Source organism: Aspergillus mulundensis (assembly GCF_003369625.1).
Source record: "Aspergillus mulundensis strain DSM 5745 chromosome Unknown scaffold_8, whole genome shotgun sequence".
Taxonomy (NCBI): Eukaryota; Fungi; Ascomycota; class Eurotiomycetes; order Eurotiales; family Aspergillaceae; genus Aspergillus; species Aspergillus mulundensis.
In genome coordinates this window covers 477,754-500,303 of record NW_020797896.1, presented here as the reverse complement: position 1 = coordinate 500,303, position 22,550 = coordinate 477,754, and the positions used below count along the sequence as shown (strand labels likewise).

The window sequence follows — 22,550 nt, the reverse complement described above, 5'->3', positions numbered from 1 at the left end:
GATTGACTTCGGCAGGCCAGTTAATTCTTTGTTTGTGCACGATATAATCAGAAACTGATGAGCACGGTTTGGACGTGCCACTTGGTGGTATAAGAGAAGATGCCAAGGGGGAAGTCAGCATTGAAAGAACCCTGCAGCTGGAACCCCTCCGTAGGGATATATAAACATTTGCTTAACAGGCCAGGATAATCCGGATAATGGTAGATGTTTAGGTGGCGAACTCATATTTAATAGAGCGCCCTGTTCGGGTAGTGCTGTCCCACGATGCCGTTTACTAGTGGGGCTACTGGGACAGGTGGCCCGTGATCTTGTTTATTCCGCCACTCTCTGAGCAAGGCTGTATTCGAGATCAAGCTAAGAGCTGTGCATGCTGCAACTAACGACGCCAAACCTTAACATCAAGAGCAACCGGCTTATAGAACCAATACGACTTCGTCTTCATCTCTTCCTCACTCCCCAGCTCAAACGTGAACTGTCTCAGTAGCTGCGGGATAGCCTTGTATATCTCGCACAGAGATATCTGCGGCAATCAGCAATCGATTCCATGATCCAAACAGAACATCCATTGCACAAGGAATAGGGAGGCTCACATTCTTCCCCAAACAAGTCCTACTTCCCATCCCAAAATTCAACAAATGACGCTCCATCTCCACGGGATTCCTCGTCCCATCAATCCACCGCTCGGGCCTAAACACACCCGCATCATCTCCAAAAACACCCTTATCAAAGTGCACGACGGCCATGTTGACCCCTATCCTTGCGCCCCCGGGAATCCAGGACCCAGCAACGGCGCACCCAGTTTCAGGCACATGACGTGGGAACGACACCGCGTTGACCGGGTGCATGCGCATCCCCTCCTTGATGCACGCGACGAGGTACGGGAGCGCGGTGGCTTCCTTGTACGTTATATGCGGCGTGCTGAGTTTGTTGCGTTGCGTTGCGGCGTCGATTTCGGAGGTTAGTTTGTTGTAGACGGCCCGGTTGCGGAGGATGTGGTAGAGGATGCCGGTGAGGGTTGTGGCGGTTGTTTCGCTGCCGGCGAAGCTGGCCATGCATATGTCAGTATCTTCCTTCTACGAATGTGTAGAAGAGTAGGATAGGTGCAACGTACAACCCCCCAAAAGACTCCATCTTGATATCATCCAGCTCAAAATCCACCTCCTTGCCGTTTCGATGCGAGATGTCAAGTAGCTTTCCGAGGATATCTGCTCTTTGCGGTTTCGCATCTGGTTCATCCACCTGCAGCGCCGCCAGCCGCTTCTTGATCATTACCACCGTCGCCTCAGTTAAGTTATCCAATGCCTTCAACGCCCCTCGAACCTTGGGTAGCATGATACCAGTAAGCATAAACAGCGACCGCACATACGTCGGCATATTCGCCGCAATAAACTGCACGGGGATCAGGTCGTCCGTCGCCGCGATATACCCTAGGTGATCGCGACCAGCTTCAAGGAAGCCGAACATCTTGCTGAAGAAGAGCTCGCCGATGACATCGTATGCATACCTAAATCACCCGGAATCAGTATATCGAGTAGGGGTTTCTAGAAATAGTGTGAGGGACGTACATTCTCGTCCAAAGCCACAGATCAAACGACTCTTTGCGATCGGCCATCTCGTCTAGTTTCCTCTCCCACACGTCGATGCACGCCTCGATGTATCTCTCTGACTGCAGGATGCTGGACATGGAGTACACGCTGCTGACGATGCGGCGGCGGTCGCCGTGCTCTTTTCCGCCGGGGGAGCTGAAGTGGTCGGGGAAACGTGCTGAATAGGGGCTGGTTAGCTGGGGCCGGGGGAATTGTTATGGAGGGTCTGGCGTATACCCCATGGTGGTCTGAATGCGAGGTAGAAATCCGTCTGTTGTCTTTCAGTAAACCCTTCCCTCTATCCATAAATATTGAGGACTTACCTTCATCGTACCCGCCTTAGTCCCGTAGAGAGTCTTGATAGCTGCCGGGTCACTGGTGATTAACTCGTTGGGTGCGATGCGGACAATGGGCCCTATCCATTCCTTGTAAGCATAATCATCCGATGTTTCTCTCGGTCGCAGACGAACCATATTTCTCATGCAGCTTTCTTTGCCTCTTCTCTGCATCACCGGGAAGAACGTGAAGAACGGTCCAAATCCGCGAGACAGAGGCCCAGAACGGACCCGGGAATTTAGAAAGGGGATGGAGCCATCGCGTGTAGATTATCCAGATGGTCCAGTATGCAAAGAAGGCAATAAATGCGGCTTGACCCAGTGAAGGCGTGAGTGCATCCTTCAAGGATAACGACCCCATCATTTGAACAACTGTGCAATGGTAGAATTATCGTGGAGGGATATTGGAGGGGGAGAGGAGCCTTGATCTTAAATACCGCGGGGTAATATTGGCTAGCCATGGGATTAATATCGGCTTATGCTAAAGCTAGCTACTCGGTAACGGTCAGCCTCGAGACTCGGCGAACCAACTTGCTTCGATTAATGTAATTCTTACGCTGAAATAAACCTGAAACGACCGTGAGAGACGGTGCCAGCTAGGCCCGGGACAAGCCATTTGGACAGGACGCTAAAGTGCTCTAGTTCCTTGACTTGATGGACTCGAGCAGTAGGGTGCATTGCGTAGCGATGGCAAGATAAGAGGTTGTGGTGAAGATTTCAGATGTACGGTAACTATGTTATAATCTTGAGCACTACCTCCAGAACAACACTTACTTGACATGTTCACCCGCCGTATTCTTCCTCAAATCCAAATACTTTGCAAGCCTTCTGTTCATTTTCGCCGGTTTCTCCTCGTCGTCCAAGACATTCCCCCAAGTCAACCTAATCCGCGTATGGTAGTATTCCTCGTACGTCAACGACTCAGCCTCCAGATCACTCTTCAAAGTCCCGGTCAACGGTCGAAGATCAGTATCTAGATACAGTCAAGCCATCGTTAGCCTGAAGCCGCGAGTGGACCTTGGAAGCAAATTACAGTCCATACCAAAACTCGGCTGCGCAAAATACGGCATGCTATACCGGTCCTGCTCAATCGGAACCTTCTCCCATGAGATGCGATGCATAGTAGACTTCAACAGCCCTCCAGACCAAAACTCCAACAGATCACCGATATTCACTACAATCCCGCCGGGCACGACGGGGACATCGTGCCATTCATTATTAGGTCCACGGATCTCTAGACCCGGCGACTCGGTGAAGAGGAGCGTGAGGGTGCCCCAGTCTGTATGAGCCGATAGACGCTCCAAGGCATTTTCTGGCTTCTCTGATAGCGTGGGGTACTTCATGAATTTGAGGGCATTGCCAGGTAATAGGCCGGCATCTTGTTTATGGGAAGTCTCGAAGAACGTTCGTGGTAGGTCCATGTGCTCGGCGAAGCAGGAAAGGAGACGCAAGGTCAGATCGCTGCATTGAGCTTTGAATGCTTCTATCTCGGCGATTTTGACGCTGTCCCACCAGTCGTGCATGTTTGAGCTCTGGGCAAGCTGGCCGGCCGGAAGGCCGAATGCCATCCCTTCTGATGCGGCAAATCTTCGCGTTTGCACTTTAGCTTGCTTATTGACTGGATTGGATACGAAATGAGTCTCACCCGTTGGCCTTATGGTCGTCATATCCAACACCGAGCTCATTGAGAGGTTTCTCGCACTTGACGTCTTTTGGTAGGTCGAAGAACTTGCGCGACTGTCCTCGGTCATTAACTCAGTCTAGACGATGTTTCGCCTGTCAAGCTAGCTTACCAATGTGAACATCCTCTCCGTACTGGTGCCGCTAATACCATGGTTGGTGACAATAAAGAATCCCCATTCCTGGCTAGCCTGGAAAATTTGCTTGGAAACGTCGGCGAAGTCGGAGCTGGAGTCTAGGTGCTTGACTGATGATTGGGAACTCCATGCTGGATGAAAGCAATCTGACTTGAGCACATACCGAAGGACTCCCAGGCATGTAGCAACGAGGGGAAGGATTTATTTGTACTATCAGGGTCGCATGCTACAATGAAGGGTATGGCCTCGAGAGACAGACAATTTGGAACAAAGTTCGTACTATGGCAGACATGCATAACAAGGACAAAGAAAGCAATCGAGGTAGACAACTAACGAAGCCTATATGAGGCGATCTTGCTGATCTGGGCGCAATTGCCTCATGCTTTCGCTTATGCTTGCGTCGGGTCATCACATTTCCTGCATTCATATCACAACCTAGCCCTAACTCAAACTTTCCAAGTTGTAAACTGACTATCTTCCACAGTTGGCACAGATACCCAGGGACCGATAGCAGCAGAGTTCTTAGAAATGAGAGATCCAGATCAACAAGATTCAGTATATCAGAGAACTCTAAATAAAAGTGCAAGATCAAAAAACCTCCGTAACAAGCGTCTCCAACGTCGTATTCCCCATAATCCAGTCCACAGTCTCGATCCTCCTGCTACCCCTCGCATACTCAAGTATACTCCGGCCCTCCTTATCCCTCGCATAAACATCCGCCCCACCTTCAACAAGAAGCTTGACAACCTCCAGTGAACAGTTCGCAGCCGCAGCATGCAAAACAGTCTTTCCATCCGGCTCAACCCTCCCATCCAACCGGGGCGACCACTTCATTAACTCTTCAACCACCCGCCCATTGCCCCGATCCGCAGCCAAATAGATCGCCGTCTCCCCGATATCCGTCACACGATCCACATCAGCCCCCATGCCCAACAGATACCGGACAACACCAACCCTCGCCGTCTCACGGTCCACCGCAAAATGCAGCGGCGTGCGCCACCGCGGCGTCTCCTCATTCACATCCGCGCCCCGCTCCAACAACCACCCAATACACCCGGGGACCTCGTTCCCCCGCGCAGCGGCATGTATCGGCTCCGCATAGTCCATATACCCCGGTTTGAAGTGGAACCCACGGCTACGGTATCCTCGCTTCTCCTCGCGGTACGCGACGAGCGCGCTGAGCATGTCCAGATTCCCCTTCTCCGCCGCGAGGAGGATCTCGTCCTCGAACCCGTTCTCGGGCGTGCAGGGTTGCGGAGAGCTCACGTTGTGCTCGAACAGCAGACGCATGATGTGCGGCCGCTCGTAGCGAAGGCATTGCGTGATAGGGCTGAGACCGCAGAACCGGCCGTCTGGGGAGACGCCGTTGGCGAGTGCGGTGCGGACGCCGTCGATGTCGTTTCTGCGGATCGCCCGGTGCAGTTTGATTTCTTGTCTGGCGGGGTAGCGCGTGTCGCGCGCGAACTGGCGCAGTTTTTCTTCGTCCGCGGGGTTTCTTATTGGTGGGAGGTAGTCGATGTTGGGAGGGTCATTGTTGTCAGGGCTATCGGGGTCATTGGGTGCGGTGGTCATTGTGGTGGAGCTGTTGAGATGCAAAGCTAAACGAAGGACGAGGGCTTGTATCCAGACAATGATAGCTGGAGGGAAAGCCCACATTAAATGGAAGGCCAGGAGTCTTGGCTAGGATATACGCTAACTCCATAAGAGGTCCCCGAATACTCCGGTATATTAAACTTGAAAGGCGCTAGCTATGGCCCAGGGTAGCGCGCACGTGAACTCAGTGTGGAAGCATCCCTTGGTGGAGTCCAGACTATGATATTATAAAGTCGTCAAGTTGTGTTTGCAGTAGGTTGAGGATCAAGGATTTAGGCTCGCTGGAAACTGTATAATATGGATTAGTGCTATCTCATTTCCGCGTACTAGATGTCTGTTCGGAGGTTTTAGATGAGAGACGGCGTAATGTACATACTCTTCACAGATATCAGTTGTATGCATGAAGAGATACTGCGTTGAGTATCGCAGTTTGTGCTAGTGAAACGGGCGCCTATGGTACTTGTACTTGAGTAAGCCTAGGGTACAGTCCAGGCCATATTTTTGTACTTGAACTGTGATTGAGTAGTGCACACAGAGTGCGGGATAATGGGTCAGTCCATTTAAGATACGCAGTAAAGGGCTAGGTATGCTGGCACGGTAACTAGTATAGGTACCGGGTACTCTACGGTATATATGGATGGTGGCATTCCCCTGGGCGGCCCGGCGTCAAGTGTATGGTACCACCATCGAGGCCCATTGATATGTAGGCAACGTTCATGGCTACAACCGAGCTACTACCACGAACCACGAGGCTAGAACTCTTCTTTAAGTCCTCTTAAATATCCCATCAATAAACGCCAAAGCCTCTCCATACACCTTCATCGAATCCCTCACAACCCGTGAGTCCTCACTCCGCTCAAAAAACTCCAGCCCATGCGGCCCGCCCTTAATAACAAGCAACCTTGACTCCACACCCAAGTTCCTCAACTGCTCATGCTGATACCGACTCTCCTGCGGACTAACAACCTCATCCGCAGCCCCATGCACAAACACCGAGGGCGGATAATCCCGCGTCACGAACGCCTGCAGCACGCCGGGCTTCAAGTGATCAGGGATAGCATCAAACCTCTTCTCATACGGCAGCGCATCCAGCTTCGCACCAAGCCCAGGAGCCTGGAAGATCCCGTCCAGAAACGTCCCGCTAACCTCCCAGTGGACCGTCAGCGCAAAGCGGCCTTCCTCAAAGCTACTCTCGCTGACGACCGTCTTATCATCCAGGATAGCAGGCACACCACTCAAGTCAAAGCGCTTCGCGATCGAAGTCAGCGGGCGTGCGCGCGTCCAGTGATCAGCTAGTACATCCCCGCCGAGGCCATAAACAGATAAAAGCGCAGCAGGTTTAGGACGCGCATAAAGACACGCCGCGCGGGCGGAGTACGCGCCGGCCGAGAAGCCGGTTACGGCGATGCGGGCCGTGTCCAGTGAGACGGTGGGTGGTAGGTGATCTGCGAAGGCAGGGCTATCCAGGAACGCGAAGAGGGCCTTTGCGTCGGCGATCTGGTCGAGGACGTTGGCTGGGTGGCAGAGGCGGTAGTCGGCGCTGATGAAGATGTAGCCTTTTTCCTGGCAGTGGGTGTACATCCAGGTTGGCCAGGGGGCTTCGCGTCTTGAGCCGGTGGTCATCCCGCCGCCGTGGTAGTAGATTAGTGCGGGGAGGGAATCTGTTGTCGTGGCGGTGCGAGGCGGGAGGTAGTAGTCCATGTGGATGGGGTGGCCGGCGACGGTGGAGTAGACTAGGGTTTTGCCGTCGGGGGGGAATTGGGACTTTGTGGGCTTCATGGTGGTTGTGAGGATTTACTGTCTTTCGATGATATTCTGGGGGCAATATCCTCTAGCTGATATACCGGGTTGTTGTATGTAAAACTAGTGATTGCGTATGCGTATGCGAAGGGCTGAAGTTATATCATGGTAGGGATGGGTAAAGTCATTGCCGAGCGTCATGGGCTGTGGAGACCCCTCCCCCACAATAACACTGTGGTGGGGTGAAATAATCTAGGACTCATGATCTATTTTCTGGAACAAACACCGAAGAACATTTTTCTACCATATCATCTTTTCTCGAGTGCTGAGAAGGTATATCCAGCAACTGCGACTTGGATCCGTATCCATACATGTACACTCATGCTCAACTGACGGAACGCAACAACCTATCTTACTATCCGCTTGGGAATGGCGAACTGCTGTATCTCGGGATTGTAGCAGCCGAGCTACTCCGGTGAATGAGTGGATATCGATGATGAGGCTCAGGGTTAAGCTCAAGGTTGCATGCAGAACGGTTGTGGCACGGGCCGCATTTGGAGCCGCAGCACGTGGACGCCAGTCTGTTACCAATATCGCATGTGGCCTAAAAAGTATGGCCGATCAGCTATTAGCCCTCTTATCGTGCAGAGGGGACTGAAACTCGCGAATTATACAGATGGAGTGAGTTTTGTTATCAGTCTAGCCAACATTGAAGGTCAGGTGCCACGTAAAGGTAGGCATACATTGAAGTACGTAGTATCTGATACAGTGGATGTGGCTGTGGCTGCGATTCGATACGAGCAGTGATTTTGGTAGTCGATGTACAAGAGGTACACTGTTGCAAATCAGGATTCTTTCTTAAACATACAAAGAGGAGCGGTGTATAAAATCGCGAGCATCTACCCCGATTAGACGAGGAAACAAGGAGAATCACATTGCCTTTGGTATTTAGTGAAGCCGCAGCCCTCAACAGATGTATTGAACATCTAGACAATGCATACTTAATGGAGATGAGCTGTGATCAGAACTCTATTGGTGAAATATAGATACATATATCCATGCAAATCCAACTTCTCCCGCAATAGCAAGTCTAGACCTTAACCTCCTCCAACTCCTCAAACCTTCTAAGGTCCATATCCTTCTCGAGCAGCGGGATAACATAGGGGTCGAACGTCTTCCAGTAGGGGTTGTTGAGGTGGTACGTCTGCGAGCCCTCGTTAAGGTAGCGCTCGACAATGGTGAAGTCCTGCGGGTCGTGGACGGACTGCATGACGAACCAGGACAGCGTCTCCTTGTCCTTGGAGTAGACGGCTGAGGCTTCCTGCAGCTTGGCGGCGAGCTTGGAGATGCTCTCTTGGTCGGGCTTGGCCCTCATGTCTACCATTAGTGAGATAGGTTAGCTTGTAAGGTGGTGAGGGGTTAAGGGTTGGTTAGTGGGGGAGGGAGAAAGAAGGAGGGGAGGTAGGGATGGCAATGGGCGAGAACGCACGAACGACGATGGTGTAGACCATTTTGATTGATGGGGATATGGAAGTTCGGAATTGATGAGGGGTTGATTGTATGGTTCGCAGTAAAGGTGGGAGTGCGTGGTTGTGGCCTTGAATGGAGGGGTACTACCGAGGTCCCGTGATCTGACGTCATGGTGTATACTGCCTGCTGCTACCGCTTGCTCCGGTGAGGCGCTTAGTCAGTGTCCTGTGCCCTGGCAGACTGTGATGTACGCATGCGTTCTCATGAATACGGCATTGTACCATAGGCATATCATACATTTGCCTCTCCTCGTAGAGGGGACCTAGAACAGGATCTTTCATTATGAACCCCGCTATATTGCATCAACTTGTATACAGTGCTCAACAGATTCAAGCAATGGCAGGTGTGCCCTAAATCTGTCAATGATCACTGGTGTTAGGGTAACACTCGATGCCAGCCCTATCAGAACGTCCGCGCTTACCGTATCAGGGCAATGTCAGAGTGACAGTATTAGATTTACCTACACTATTTTCCATTGGGCTTTCGACGAAAGGGTCCCATTGTCATGGTTGTTCAGGAAACAGACACTGCGGCCAGCGCTTTGATACATCCCGGAATCTGATTCATGGCATAGTAAGCCCTGTACCTTCAGTAATAGATTCCGTTTTCACTGCAAAGGGCACAAGCCAACAAGGGCTTCTGGTTGTATAGCGCTCGGATTGTGTGTGTCTGAATAGAACCTTGAAAGACTGGGAACAACCTAATACGTTCGATAGACCAACCTTTCGCTGTTCTTCAGTATATCTTCCAAGCCTTAAAGCCTGGTATATTTTTGTCCTACTAGGTAGCATAGACTCTCGTCTAGATCTGAGGGATGGATCAACTGAAGCATACTATATGGTACCCTATGTGTGCAGCTCTCGAACTCTAAATCTTCTAACTGTGCTCTATCATAACCGCTGCCATATAACCGAAAGTCCGATATTATGCAGCATTATACACAATCACCAGCATCACGGTGCGTTAATGTTAACCGCATACCTACTTCTCTTGCGTATCCTAGGTCCATAGATATACAGCAGGTAGGGCACAAATGCCATCAGCGCACTAACAGAGCCCAGAATCGTGAGTGTATAAAACACCCCGAGTGCGCGATAAATCAGGCCTCCGGCAACAGTCACACCCCCCGCAGCCACATACCGCGTGAACACCAGGAATCCCAACGCGGAGGCTGCATAGGTGGCGTACGTATTGATGAGATACATGTACGCGACGATGAATATGGTGGTTATGCCGTAGCCGAAGAGAACCGAGGCGACGAGGGGGGACCAGATTGATATCGACGCCTAGTGAAAGTCAATATCGGTTGATTCTATGTATTCTGGGACCTTACCTTGCTGGTCCACCCCATCCAGAACAAGCTGACCGGCACAGCGGGCGCACCGCCGAGCATTGCGTACCATAGCCTCATCTCAGGGGCGAGGGGTGCAGGCTTTGTGCGCTCATAGGCCCGTTTAGTCCACGCATACACGACTGGGACTAGGAATCCGACAAGCAAGTCTCCAACTATCATACCAGTCCAGCAAATGCTCGTCAGGCCCTGCGAGAGGCCGTAGATCTCGCCGAAGATATACGTGTAGCCCTCGAGAAAAGTGAAGAGGATAATATAGATAACGGTCAAATAGAGTGAGACAAGGATGATGATGGGCTCGGAGTAGAACATTGCAAAGGGACGCGAGACAGAGATCTTTAGCCGTTGTGCTAGACTCTCCTGCTTCATCTCCATGGGGGCTCTGTATCGTTTATCACCTGTTTCCTGGCGCAGTATCGATGCTTTCCAATGCAGGATCAGATTCCCGTAAGTCTCTGGCTGGAATAGGAAGACCAAGCCCAGGACGGCGCCTCCGGTTATTAGCATTATCCACTCCAGCCACCGCCAGCCTAGCTTTTCTGGGATATAGCTTCCAATGGCCTGCCCGATCATGGGCCCTGTGAATGCTGGTATAGCGTAGACAGGAAAAGCGTAGGTCTTTTCGATTGGATCCCACAAGTCTGCGACCGTGCCGCCTGCACAGCTTAGCGGGGTCGAGGCAAAGAAGCCGGCGAGGGTGCGGAAGATAAGATGGCTATGCAGGTTTTGCGCGAGGCCGGATGCCATGATGAAGAGGAGGTAGAGGAGCATGGTTGTTATATAGACCGCGTTGCGTCCAAACATTTCGGAAAAAGGGCCGGAGAGAAGAGATCCGAACGCGAAGCCGACGAGGAAGAGAGCTTGTGAGTAAACAAAGATCAGCCAAATTCTTTACTGGACGAGCGACTCTGGGAAGAAGGCGTACCTGTTGCGAGAGAACCAACGACTTCGGATACCTGGAAGTGCGCACTATATTCTCTGACGCCGCAAGCATCAATTGCGGATGCGGCAGAGACAGCGAGGGCTATCAGGGAAACAAGGACAGTCATGAAAAGCTTCCGGGTAGTGCTCTGGTTTGCAGGGTTGAATGGATCATTAGGCCCATCCCAGCTGACAAGGATCAGGTCCTCTGAAACTGGCAGCTCCGGAACGCTTTGGTGAGTTCTCAATTCGCAGCTACTCTTTCATGTCAGAATAAGCACGAGGCATACTGAGCCATTTTGAGACTTACCTTGCAGGATAGGGAGAGCCGACGGTGTGTCCCGGGCTGCAGCTGTTCTTCGGAGTCAACAGCTGCTGGCGGACATGCTGCTGAAGCCGTTTATACTGGAAATAAGTCTCCATGGTCGTCGTTCCTCAAGGCTGACAGTCAAGACAAGAAGTCTCCAGGACAGCGCTGGGGGTTTATATCACACATTCTGATCTATACGCATAGCACAGGCCCACTTAGGTCCGATCCCATTCAGATCCCGAGGCCCTAAGTCCGGCTTGCCACTGCAGCTCCCGGTCGCCGGTCGGGTTTAAGTGGGCCTGTCCAGAGTATGAGTTCCCTTGATGCCCAGCGCCCGCCAGTCTCTTCCGTCTCCTGTCTCCGACCACGTCGGACTTCTCATTGAAATTACGACCATGTCGGCTCCCACTCCCATACGTCACCGTAGAAACCGCAGAGCCGTCAATTGCGAGGAATGCCGACGCGCCAAATTACGATGCGATCGTCAGCATCCGTGCGGCGCTTGCAAGCGCCGCAAGCGTGAGGCCAGCTGCTCCTACGAGATCCGATCCATGTCCACTGGGCCGTGCAATACTCCAGCGAGCCAGAACTCTGTGAATGCTTTGCCTCGACAGCCGGAGCTGCCGGCATCTGAATCGAGCTCGCATTGGGAGACAGTGCTTGAAAGGCCAGGGCCGGAGCAGGATGATGCTCACGACGCCCTTCCATCTCTAAGAATCAATCCGCGCCTTTCTCTGCACGAACTCATCGATTCTCTCCCGCCTAGATCCTCTTGCGATTACCTTCTGTCTCATTTCTTCAGGAACATCGCTCCTCTGTTTCCCATTCTCCATGGTCCGACCTTTCAAAAGCAATATACAGCCTTCATGCACCGACCACACGACGTCGACCTCCATTGGCTGGCGCTGCTCTTTGCCTTGTGCTCTCTGGCCCTGCATACCCTGGACGAAAGTGATTCCAAACTGGCGCAGTCTTAGTCGCCACTGCCTTCGAGTCCGACTCAAGCACCGGCCACCCTTTCGCTGTCCCGGCGCCTTCTCCGCACCGCAATGACCTGTCTCTTACAGGACGAATTCTTCATCCGTCACCGGTTCAGCACATTCGAGGCTTTGCTAATGATCATCTACAACCCTTCGCACAATGAGGCCGTGGACCAAGGCTGGGCCTTGCTAGGGATGGCATTGAACATCGGCATCGCATTGCGGTGCAACATGGACAGCCCCAGCCTGAACCCCATCGAGACTGAAAGACGACGGCGCTGCTGGGCTGGCCTCTTGACACTCCACACGTACCAGGGCATACTTTTCCGAGACGTCGACATGTCCTACCTATTGAACATCAAGGCCGTCCCACCAGCAGACGTCGACGATTCAGATATCACCGAGCAAGGAATCACACAGCGATCGCATCGAATCGAGCCCACGCACATGTCAATGATGCTAGCGAAGCTCCGGCTCTTCCACCTCTGCACGCGAATCTGCCGCCATATCTCCAGCCCCTCGCGTCTAGACCAGAGCGCACTGCAAGAATTCGACGCCGCGATTGCCGCGGAGCAGAAACAATGGGACGCAACCTACATGCCTGACGGCTCGCCGAACATCCTGGGCTCCAACAGCTACGCGTTCTGGTGCACCCTGCAGACATACGCGCATCACCTCTACCTCCTCCTCCACCGACCCTTCGCCCACCTAAAAGCACCGTGCTTCCGCGCCGCATCCAGAGAGCGCTGCGCCAGTTCCAGCGTAGCCTTGATATCCATCCATAGGCTGCTCTACGAAGCTCCGCTCCTGCGAAATTATACATGGCTGCTCAGCGGGGTGACCAGTCTGAAGGCGCTCCATGCCGCCGTGGCGCTTAGCTCCCGCGTGTCTGCAGGATACGCCGCCTGCGTTGGAAGTGGATGCAGAACGAAGCCAGGGCCTAGGCCCGGGATATGACCTGCCTTCTGTCAGAAAGGAAGTCGAAGCCCTGGTTGACCGGATGCATGACCTCTCGCGCAGAAGTAACATTTGTCTCAGGGCTTATCGGATATTAAGGCGTTCACATCTGTACGCTATTCCCACCTTTTCCAAACCTTGTAGTTGTTATACCAAGTCTAAATCATGGTAACTAATTCTTTACTTGATTCCTTTAGGGCTCAGGTGGGAACAGAAAATCCCCCAGCAGAAAGCACCGACTCTCCGTTTGGAGATTTGTTCGACAACCTGACGGATATACGCGAGTGGATGGACTCGGATCTGATTAATTGGGTACGTACGCATGTTCTTGATTTATAATAACCTAGACCTTTCATGTAAGGCAATGGATAGCCTGGCTAATGTATCACGGGAGTTCCCAGCAGAACTTTGACGGGCCCTTCAAAGTTTTTGGTCCTTGATTTGGTCTACTTCCGGTTCGGCTAAGCTTGTCTATCCATGATTTAGCGCTCTATTGTTGCTATGAACTCGCGATTGGTAAGGGATGAATCACCGAATACTCTAGTATGGTACTGTATAGATTGGCGGTTTTGTCAAAAAGTCGACGGCGAATGGCATTGCAAATATAAGCATTATTCTTTTTATACCCTAAACAGACATAGGTAGTTTGTCAGAATACCGACAACTTTGCCTGGGTCTTCTGGACATCGGTCTTATGACTACCACAATCACTGATTTTTGGTTCTTCAGGCGCTACTGCCAGGTGATATAGTTGCATTGTCCCACCAACACAGTATAGCCATGGCAGAGGCTAACAATCGCACAGGGTTCTCTCGTCCCCTGCCTTGGCGTCTTTATTAATGTCCTAAGCCACGGCGCCACAGTCCGTGAGTCCCAACTTCACTTCCTCATGTCCAGACCTCGCCATGGAATCGGGATGCATATCACCTGGGTTTCATTCGTCGAAGCGTGTAGTATGACCCGTCGCTGACTCTGTAGTCCAATCAAACGGTCAGCTTTAATTAGGCGTGCTCCGCTTTATCGCCAAGCGTCAGGGCATTCCTGATTTAGGGCTGGAAGGGCTTGGCTTATCGTATTTCGCTAGTGTGCGAGGCTGTGATGTGCCCAGTCCGCCTAAGCGGGCTTTTAAGGAAAGTACCGCCCCGTCCCAGAGTTCATGCGATGTGCATACAATATTCCAATACGATTGCATCGTACGGGACGAGATGTCTCCTCAGGCTGCTGGTGGCCACCCGCCCGCGTACGAGCCCGTTCCTCGGACGCCCAGTCCCGAGACCTTGACAGCGAAACCAAGCAAGAAGCATGCGAGTTGCTCGGATACGTGGGCGTCCATCATGTTAAGCACATGGCTGTGGGAGGCCGTGGCGATGATCTTCAGCATGCTTTGTTTCGCCGCCATTGTCGGCGTTCTCAGAGCGTTTGACCAGAAGTCGCGCCCGAGCTTTGCATACGGGCTGACCCTCAACGCTATTATTTCTATCCTTGCCACTGCATCCAAGTCGTCCCTTATATATGTCATTGGGGAGTGTATGGGCCAGTTAAAATGGATCTGGTTCTGCAAAGAGGGAAAGCAGCTGGATGGCATGCAGCTGTTTGACAGCGCCAGTCGAGGGCCGCTGGGCTCACTATTTATCATCCTGGACCACAAGGGCCAGTCGCTCGCATCGCTAGGCGCGCTGTTGATGATTCTAGCCCTGATATACGACCCCTTTGTGCAGCAGATTATCACTTACCCGACACGCGAGACGGCCGACACATCCGACCTGAGCCGCGCACTCGCAAAACAAGCATTCTATGTCGACCCGGACTTGCTCAGCGCCGAACGCGAAGATACCGACGTCGCAAATGTTGTATACACTGGCGTCTGGACCGAGTCCTCTGATTACCTGCAACCCCGGTTGACGTGCTCATCGGGGAACTGCAGGTGGCCGACCTACCGGTCAGTGGGGATGTGCAGCAAATGCGAAGATATCACGTCTACGACAACCTTTGAATGCGGCGCCAACGGTCCCATTGAAACCCCCGAGCCCGAAGTAACTTACGAGGGCTGTTCCAACAGTACTTCGCATGAAAGCTGCACCAGCATCTCCACAACAACAAGCTTGCCAACGTCGTATACGGATTGTTCCATCACCACGTCAAAGCGGGACTCGCTTAACGCAACCCTTGACTTTTTTCTGAGCACATTGCCGGACGGCACGCCTCGGAGACACCTGACAGTCCCGGAGCACATAGTCTGGTCGCCCTACGAGTATCAAATATGGCCTCACAATAAGACCTATGTCGGGATCCGCGATCCGCAGTTCGTGGCTATCCATACTGAACTGGGCCTGGCCAGCAATAAAACAACGGGATATTCTCCGCTGTCGCATTTGGGGGACACACTGGAAGTGAAGCGGTGCACGCAATGCGCACTTGCTCTCTGTCTCCAGACATATGACATCTCCGTCTCCAACGGAACGGCCTCGTTCGATATCGGTTCAACCGACTATGGTGGATTCTTCTATAATTCCCATCCAGACCAATGGGGCAACAACGAGTGGTGCTGGAGGCCTGAGAGCAGCCTTGCCCCCTCGCTCGTCAACATCCCCACCGAGCCCGACGCAGGCAGTGTGTACGCCAACAAATCCGAATTTGCCTTCTTCTTTAAGAAATGGTATATGATCGACGACTATCTCGTGGGCAACGCAAGCAGGGTCTACGACATGAAAAACAACTCACTCTAGACTCGCGTCTCAAGAAGCCAGTCTGATTCCCCCAACGTCGACAAGATCATCAATACAGGCTTGGAAGCCGTCATGGCCAACGTCGCCGCCTCGTTCACAAAGGCTGCGCTAACAGCCAGCAACGGCACCGTCACCGGAACAGCTTACGTCTCAGAGGTCTATGTCTCTGTCGACTGGGTCTTGCTTATCCTCCCCGCGGCGCTGGTGGCGCTTGGAATCGTGCTTTTGGGGTTGACGGTCTTTGTTAATCGACGGCGGAAGCTGCCGCTGTGGAAGTCGTCTCTGCTTGCCGTGCTCTTCCATGGGCTTAATGGGTTTGAGGCTGAGGATGCGGATGCCAGCAGCAGGACAGAGACTGCGGACCAGATGGAGAAGGTGGCGCAGGGGATCACGGTGCGGCTTAGGGCGGTTGACGAGCAGAGGGGGCTGATGTTGGATAGGTCTTGATTGTGTATTGGGGTGGTATATCAGACAGGTTCGCTGTACTCGCGTACGCATTTTAGATAAAGATAAACGCCATACGCGGCAGAGCTACTCGAGGTAGCCATGGGCCCTGCAAGGAGCTTATCACCACATAAAGCTCTTATGCCTATAAATCCCGACGAAATCAGCAAAACCCTGGTACCCTGGAATAGTATGTCACGAACTTACTGGTAGTACAGATCGCCAACCCTAACCCTAGGTACCTAAGTTCGACTCAGCCACTGTTTGGCGGCTCGCAGCGCCTTGAATCTTTATGGTATATTTGAAAACTGAACACGAAACAGAGGCAAAGCACTCTGCATGGCTTGAGTAAGTAACTCCACTGTAGTCTTCTCTCAGAGATCGCCATGTACATACATAATACTCGTAGACAACCACCAAGGTATAAATCTCTGCTTCGTCCAACTTGGCAGCTATGGAATACACGAAACAACTAACTAAAAAGGCAGTCGAAACAATTGTCAACCTTTTAAAAGTCATAGATTAACCAAGCAGGTCCTGACCAACGATACCTTCGGCGTTCAATTGCGGGCAATAACGTCCGATATTTTCGTCCCAAAACAACATTTCAGAAGCCAAGACTGATGCTTGTTCGAATTCTTGTAATGTTCCGGTTTCATACTGTACTGTGTACCAAAAAGATGGCCAATCCAGGCCTCCTCCTCATTGATGAAGACCTCGTCCAGACCATAGTCACTCGTTTCGCTCAGGACACCAAGCTTTGCTACAAAATCCCCGCTGTTGGCGAAGTGTTCGGTTCGAAGGACATGTGAACTGAGGTATGTCCCATCAAGTTCTCCTAGGGGCCTGGGATGTGGCTTCTGGGTTTTCCAGTGTAGGCTTGGATTGCCAAAGGTGAAAACACAAAGGCATTTTCTCATTGTACGTCTGAGATATTCGTCCCCAGCCGCCATCATGATCAAGTCCTCCAGAACATGACGAAGGAGAAGACAACCCTGAGAATGAGCAATCATGACAATGTGCCGATTTCCATTACCATGGTCATTCAGGGTCTGTAAGAGCTTCGTGCGAAGAAGCTCTTGAGATATCTTGCTGCTCTTTGTGTGTTCAATCATTGTTCTTTGGTCTTTCACAACTCCATCCCGGTAGTTCTTCAGCATTGTGGCGTTGATGTCAGGATTCTGCACGTATGAGCTTCTCTGCCCTAAGCACTCGATAAGATCCCAGAGGATACCATCGCCCCTGTTGAAAACGCCCGTGATGTTCCGATGGAACATAGCTTTGAGTTTGTTGCAGGCGAGCTCGAGCCAAAACATCTCTCCGGCAATCCCGTTGACGAATAGCCATTTCTCATTATTGTCGCTGATGGCCGCTTTGGCCTCTGGATCGAGCATCTTCTTGTGCCGCTCTTCCATCCTGCTCCTATTGTTGCCTCCCCCATTCGATCGCGTGCCATCTCTTGTAGTGTAGGTTTCCTGGAGCCTTATACCCCGGTCGCTCTGGAGGTTGGTATGTTCACTCATTTTGATATCCTTGAAGGCGACCGGCGTGAGCAGATTCTGGAGAATGTAAATAACCGACAACGCCAATCTCTGCATCTGACATATTGCAGCATGTCTGTTCCTGTCCTTGGAGAAGTCAAGTTCGTTGAACTCGGTGTACAGCACATGCTCGTCGTCCAGGCCACTCTGGAGGGATCCGTCCGCCCTGTAGTAGCATTTCGCAACCTCCACAAAGTCCAGTAGAAACTTGGCGAGATCTCCGGCTTTATCTCTGAGCAGGATCAGGGTTGTTGCGTTGATTTCGTTCCGGAAGACGGCTTCTCGTATGCTTGAGACGCTCCCGACCGCTCCAAATATAGACCCCAGAACAGAGAACGCGAGACTTTTCACAGTCTCTACAAGGAGATTAGGGTTGATGAGGTCTGGCGTACGTTTGATGCGCTCGAAAACGGTCCAGAGTAGTTTGCGTAGGGATCTGTCATCTGCGCCCCCGAAGATCGTCCCGGCAGTGTCGATGACGCTCTCGTATAGGCCCATTGTGCGTTCTGAAGTAGAGTGAATTCAAGACTTGCGTTGCGAACTGCCCAGGTGGAAGCTCCAGCGACGGAAGAGGAGTGCCGACGAGCTGCGGGTTGCGAGGAGACCAACCATTTTTTTATATGTTGACAATTACTTCGTAGCCACGTATGCTGAGTTTGGCTATGATGTAAGATGATATGCCGTCGTTTACGTTGAGCTCTCTTTGCGATTATCTCTTTGTGATTCCTCTGAGGGCGAAGATGACCTCACCAGTTGGGCTGGTTATTCTGGATACGAGCATTGGCTGGAAGAGTCAGATGAATTTGAACAATGCGAAGATGACCTCACCAGTGTATTACGTGGACGGGCAAGTGAGAGCCTTTACCGGAGACGGTCAACACGATGTCTGGAAATTCAGATATGGGCGTATTATATTTTCCATTTCCACTGTAAACTTTTCTCGGCTTTTTAATTCCCAGTTTTTATACACAGCGGGAGTTGCGAAGTCACCATCAGACCAAAGTTTTCATTTTTAGCCTCTTCTCTGACAGCCGTTCTAGATTCACGGCAACAAGCTCACAACTTAAGGGCATGCATCACCATGTAGCTCTCGTGGCAGCGTAATCACTTTCTTTACGAAGCACAGCCTATGTCCCCAAACACTCTTCCTCTTTCCTTCCTAGCAAGACCCAGAACACCAAAACTCCAAGTACACAGCTCATTAAAACCAGATATGGATCTTATCCGAGCACCCTTTGACCTCGGCGGCGAAGCAGTCAAGCAAGTGTCCCAGGTCAGCGGCCAGGTTATGGAGAGTGCCGGAGGCGGAGCGGCCGAGCTTATGAATAATGTCGCTCAGACGTCCAAAGATATCACGGATGCAAGCACAGGAATTGGCCGTGATATCACAAACGGCGTTGCTGGTTTTACCAGGGATACTGGACTACCATTTAGCGGCATCGCTGCGGAGGTTATTAGGGGCAGTGGTGAGACGGCAGCGAATGTTGTCCAGGCTGTTAATAGTGTGCCAATCGAGGCTGCGAGGGGAACAGCAAACACCATCTCTTTTGTTGCGGGCACAGGCAGCCAGATCGTCAAGGCAACGGGTGATGGAGTCGCGGGGGCTCTATCGCTTGCAGTGCGGCCGGAGGAGCTTGCCCATATGGTTGCTGGGGCTTTTTTGGACACGGGATATGGCATGTTGGTTGAGAAAGTAAGGAGTCTTTCTCTCCCGGAGGTTCTCCCTTCAGCTACTGTTATGAATATCCTCCTACTTGGTATGTGATGGCTGTAATCAACCTTGGAAAGCGAGACTGCATCGTGCTGATTGTGATAGCCATAATACTCTTATTGTTCACAGCGATGTTTGGTATGCTCTCTGTTGCTGTGATATTGACGATTATTGCTCTAGTGGAGAGTCGTAAGTTTTGGGCTCGTTTCGTGGGCTGAGATCCGGGCTTGAATCCTGTGCTGTCTTAATAAGACTGGTCTATGACTGTTGCAAATTGGTGCCATATAAAAGTGCTCAGTAGTTCTGTCCAATGCGGATGCTAAGAGTCTAAATGGATAGTGGCCAGTCTATCTACAACGCCAAATGGCCTTGACAGATCCATCTCAACAAGAACTTAGCAGATTGTATTGAACAATCAAAGCTTGTAGAGCCTCGGATTAGTATAGCTAAACACGAAGACAGGATTCAGATGTATTCTGAGATCAAGTCTTACAGAAGAGACTGTTCCCTGCTATCACACCTATGTCATCAATCTAACAACCTCCAGTGCCAATACATCAACTTACCCATCATATCACTTATCAAACTACTACGTACAGGGCCCACGAATCATAGATTATACTTGAGGTCTTACCACCAGAAGTGCCCTGTTAAGTCGGATGATCGACAGGGCTATTATGTGGAGAAGGTGGCCTGGACATCCAACTGTGCTTCATTGCGTCGCAAACGGTAATATTGAGCAGACCCCGCCCGGGCAGCAGTCATCAAGCATCATTGTAGGGCCTCGATGATCCGTTAGGTGGAGATGTGGTCTGTTTAGTCTAGACCAAGTGGACCACCTTGAGTAAAGTTCCGATTATTCTAACATGGTACATATCATGTGGAGGTTGTGAGCCACATGTATCTGGACCACGAGCTCCCTCTAGAGCGCTGGCTGTATGATCCGAAACCCGCATTAAATGATAGAGGTATTTTTAGGTGATTTTACTCCAGTTGTTGGTGGGTTTTGCTACAAACCAGCATGTTCCCAGTTTGGTCGCATGACCTGATTAATCCAAGGTTATGTAGACCCTGCTTCACAGAATCATCTCCTCCTCTCCTCATGCTTAGTATTATTATTAATACTGCCTGGTTCCTTCATCATTTAGTCACTGACACCTTTGTAACTTGCAGTATATTCCAAATGTTATTTTCATTCGCTAACCTGTACATCTTTACTTCTGCACTGTTTCATCATTCTTTCCAAATCAGATGGCAACGCGGCTATTGTTAGTAACTTACCACGTCTATTCTTGTGTAGCGTTGTCTACACAGGTTTATTGCTCTGTTGTTCATGATAGCAAGTAGAAAGATGCAGGCACTAAACCATATAGATCATTGCGATATCTGTCTCTTATAAGAATGTACTATCCTGCATTGCTGCCACAGGGCCAAGACAGCAACTAGAGCACGCCAATCAACAATATCAATAAGGCCGAAGGATCTTGCCGATGGTGACGCAACGAGAGCAGAGTTTCTTATTATCAGTCACAACTTCAGCCCTTAACCACCAACTAACATCTGAATATCATGGCAATTTCCTGGGTAATCAACTCCACTTAAAGAGTGCACTTCCGACGCATATCTGGTTGGTGAAATATTGTTGGTAACGCACGAAGTGCACTCCTTGCAGCTGCTAAACAAGGCAATAAAGATACTGTTAATTATCTGTTCAAATTGGGACAGACATCAATGCCCTTCAGGGGAGGTTGGTGGTTGAACAGCGCTCCGGGTAGCTGCTAAACAAACCCGTCATCAAGAGCTTGTGAAACTTGGGGATTCCGGGATTAACTGTCTCTAACACTCGCCCAGTAAGCCCAGTTATGAATCAGAATAAAGCAATCAGACTGCTGCTGTAGCTGCTGCTGTAGCTGCTGCTGGCGGTGATGATTTTCGAGAATTATTTTCAGCTTGGACAGGTAGTGGCGTCATCTACTTCTGAAAACGGCCATGGCAGGCCTCCCTCCAAACGTTATCTCCCACCTCCAAGGATTTCGTATGTTCAAGTAGGGAGAACACTATGGTAAGTAAGTATCATTACATCACCATCAACTGCCGCCTGGGACTTTGATTATGCATGCCTCACAATACAATGTTATAAGATATCAGATACCTAGTCTTTATGCTTTGTCATCATCAGTCTCTTTCTTCGTTGAAAGGTCTACATTCGGTTTATTGCAGAATTGAGAGAGGATCCTCGCCTAAAGATTTCCGCTATGCCTACTCTGACTAACTGGAACAATACGGTCCGGTTTGCCGTAGCCGATAGTCAGTTCAAGACACCAACACAAGTTTCGGAAATCCAGGACATCGTCCGAGAGAGCTCTGAACTGGATCAACAAGTGAGAGTCATTGGCGCTCTGCATTCAACAACAGAATGCACAGTCGGTACCGGCACCATCATCTCAATGAGAAACATGGCTCGTATACTATCAGTCGACGATGACAAGCTTATGTCAGAGCGGAGGTCTGGCAGGCCGGAGAAGCCGCCAGAAGCCTCTAGCCTAAATTAGCTTTATTCCCCGCGGTTATTTTAAAGAGGCTAGTGTTATTATATATTACTTTTTTAATTAAAAATTTTTTATATAAATTATTTTTTAGCTAGATTTATTTATTATTTTATAATATTATTATTTATTTTATAATATTTTTATTTTATTTTTATAAATAACTTTTTTAGCTTATTTAATAGGTTATAAGCCCCTAATTTTTTTTAAAAAAATTTTATTTATAAATATTATATATTTTTAACTATTTTATATTTATAAATTTATATATAATTAATTAAAATAGTAACGCCGGAAGCCCCGGAATTTAATTAATTAATTTTAACTACTATTTATAAATACCTTTACTTTTAACATGTTAAAAGGCTTTATAATACTTAATATAATACCTGTTATAAAGTCTATATTTACTTTTATTATTATAATAAACCAAGCAATAAACCTACTGGAAAAGGCTGGTGG

General features: G+C 50.4%; 10 protein-coding genes across 10 annotated transcripts; 3 read left to right on the top strand and 7 right to left on the bottom strand.

Annotated features, from left to right (window-relative positions):
* Nucleotides 1-461: 461 nt before the first annotated feature.
* DSM5745_07570 (cytochrome P450) lies at nt 462-2,282 on the bottom strand (the record flags this gene model as incomplete). The annotated part of the gene is made up of 6 exons (XM_026749586.1): nt 462-1,044; nt 1,112-1,504; nt 1,566-1,764; nt 1,824-1,857; nt 1,910-2,001; nt 2,057-2,282. 6 exons carry the CDS (start codon nt 2,280-2,282, stop codon nt 462-464), a joined length of 1,527 nt encoding a protein of 508 aa, XP_026601618.1.
* A 409-nt stretch (nt 2,283-2,691) lies between these two features.
* DSM5745_07569 (uncharacterized protein) lies at nt 2,692-3,755 on the bottom strand (the record flags this gene model as incomplete). The annotated part of the gene is made up of 3 exons (XM_026749585.1): nt 2,692-2,894; nt 2,964-3,658; nt 3,715-3,755. 3 exons carry the CDS (start codon nt 3,753-3,755, stop codon nt 2,692-2,694), a joined length of 939 nt encoding a protein of 312 aa, XP_026601617.1.
* Nucleotides 3,756-4,326: 571 nt separating this feature from the next.
* On the bottom strand, nt 4,327-5,310 carry DSM5745_07568 (ankyrin repeat domain-containing protein; the record flags this gene model as incomplete). Its single annotated transcript, XM_026749584.1, has 1 exon — nt 4,327-5,310. One exon carries the CDS (start codon nt 5,308-5,310, stop codon nt 4,327-4,329), a length of 984 nt encoding a protein of 327 aa, XP_026601616.1.
* A 786-nt stretch (nt 5,311-6,096) lies between these two features.
* On the bottom strand, nt 6,097-7,110 carry DSM5745_07567 (alpha/beta hydrolase; the record flags this gene model as incomplete). Its single annotated transcript, XM_026749583.1, has 1 exon — nt 6,097-7,110. One exon carries the CDS (start codon nt 7,108-7,110, stop codon nt 6,097-6,099), a length of 1,014 nt encoding a protein of 337 aa, XP_026601615.1.
* A 1,051-nt stretch (nt 7,111-8,161) lies between these two features.
* On the bottom strand, nt 8,162-8,582 carry DSM5745_07566 (putative quinol monooxygenase; the record flags this gene model as incomplete). The annotated part of the gene is made up of 2 exons (XM_026749582.1): nt 8,162-8,448; nt 8,561-8,582. The coding sequence occupies 2 exons, from the start codon at nt 8,580-8,582 to the stop codon at nt 8,162-8,164; spliced, it is 309 nt and encodes a 102-aa protein (XP_026601614.1).
* A 972-nt stretch (nt 8,583-9,554) lies between these two features.
* On the bottom strand, nt 9,555-11,296 carry DSM5745_07565 (MFS transporter; the record flags this gene model as incomplete). Its single annotated transcript, XM_026749581.1, has 4 exons — nt 9,555-9,887; nt 9,935-10,812; nt 10,878-11,128; nt 11,184-11,296. The coding sequence occupies 4 exons, from the start codon at nt 11,294-11,296 to the stop codon at nt 9,555-9,557; spliced, it is 1,575 nt and encodes a 524-aa protein (XP_026601613.1).
* Nucleotides 11,297-12,232: 936 nt separating this feature from the next.
* DSM5745_07564 (fungal specific transcription factor domain-containing protein) lies at nt 12,233-13,120 on the top strand (the record flags this gene model as incomplete). The annotated part of the gene is made up of 1 exon (XM_026749580.1): nt 12,233-13,120. One exon carries the CDS (start codon nt 12,233-12,235, stop codon nt 13,118-13,120), a length of 888 nt encoding a protein of 295 aa, XP_026601612.1.
* Nucleotides 13,121-14,325: 1,205 nt separating this feature from the next.
* On the top strand, nt 14,326-16,293 carry DSM5745_07563 (DUF3176 domain-containing protein; the record flags this gene model as incomplete). Its single annotated transcript, XM_026749579.1, has 2 exons — nt 14,326-15,798; nt 15,847-16,293. 2 exons carry the CDS (start codon nt 14,326-14,328, stop codon nt 16,291-16,293), a joined length of 1,920 nt encoding a protein of 639 aa, XP_026601611.1.
* A 557-nt stretch (nt 16,294-16,850) lies between these two features.
* DSM5745_07562 (uncharacterized protein) lies at nt 16,851-18,329 on the bottom strand (the record flags this gene model as incomplete). Its single annotated transcript, XM_026749578.1, has 1 exon — nt 16,851-18,329. One exon carries the CDS (start codon nt 18,327-18,329, stop codon nt 16,851-16,853), a length of 1,479 nt encoding a protein of 492 aa, XP_026601610.1.
* Nucleotides 18,330-19,044: 715 nt separating this feature from the next.
* Nucleotides 19,045-19,735, top strand: DSM5745_07561 (uncharacterized protein; the record flags this gene model as incomplete). Its single annotated transcript, XM_026749577.1, has 3 exons — nt 19,045-19,588; nt 19,648-19,680; nt 19,728-19,735. 3 exons carry the CDS (start codon nt 19,045-19,047, stop codon nt 19,733-19,735), a joined length of 585 nt encoding a protein of 194 aa, XP_026601609.1.
* Nucleotides 19,736-22,550: the final 2,815 nt, after the last annotated feature.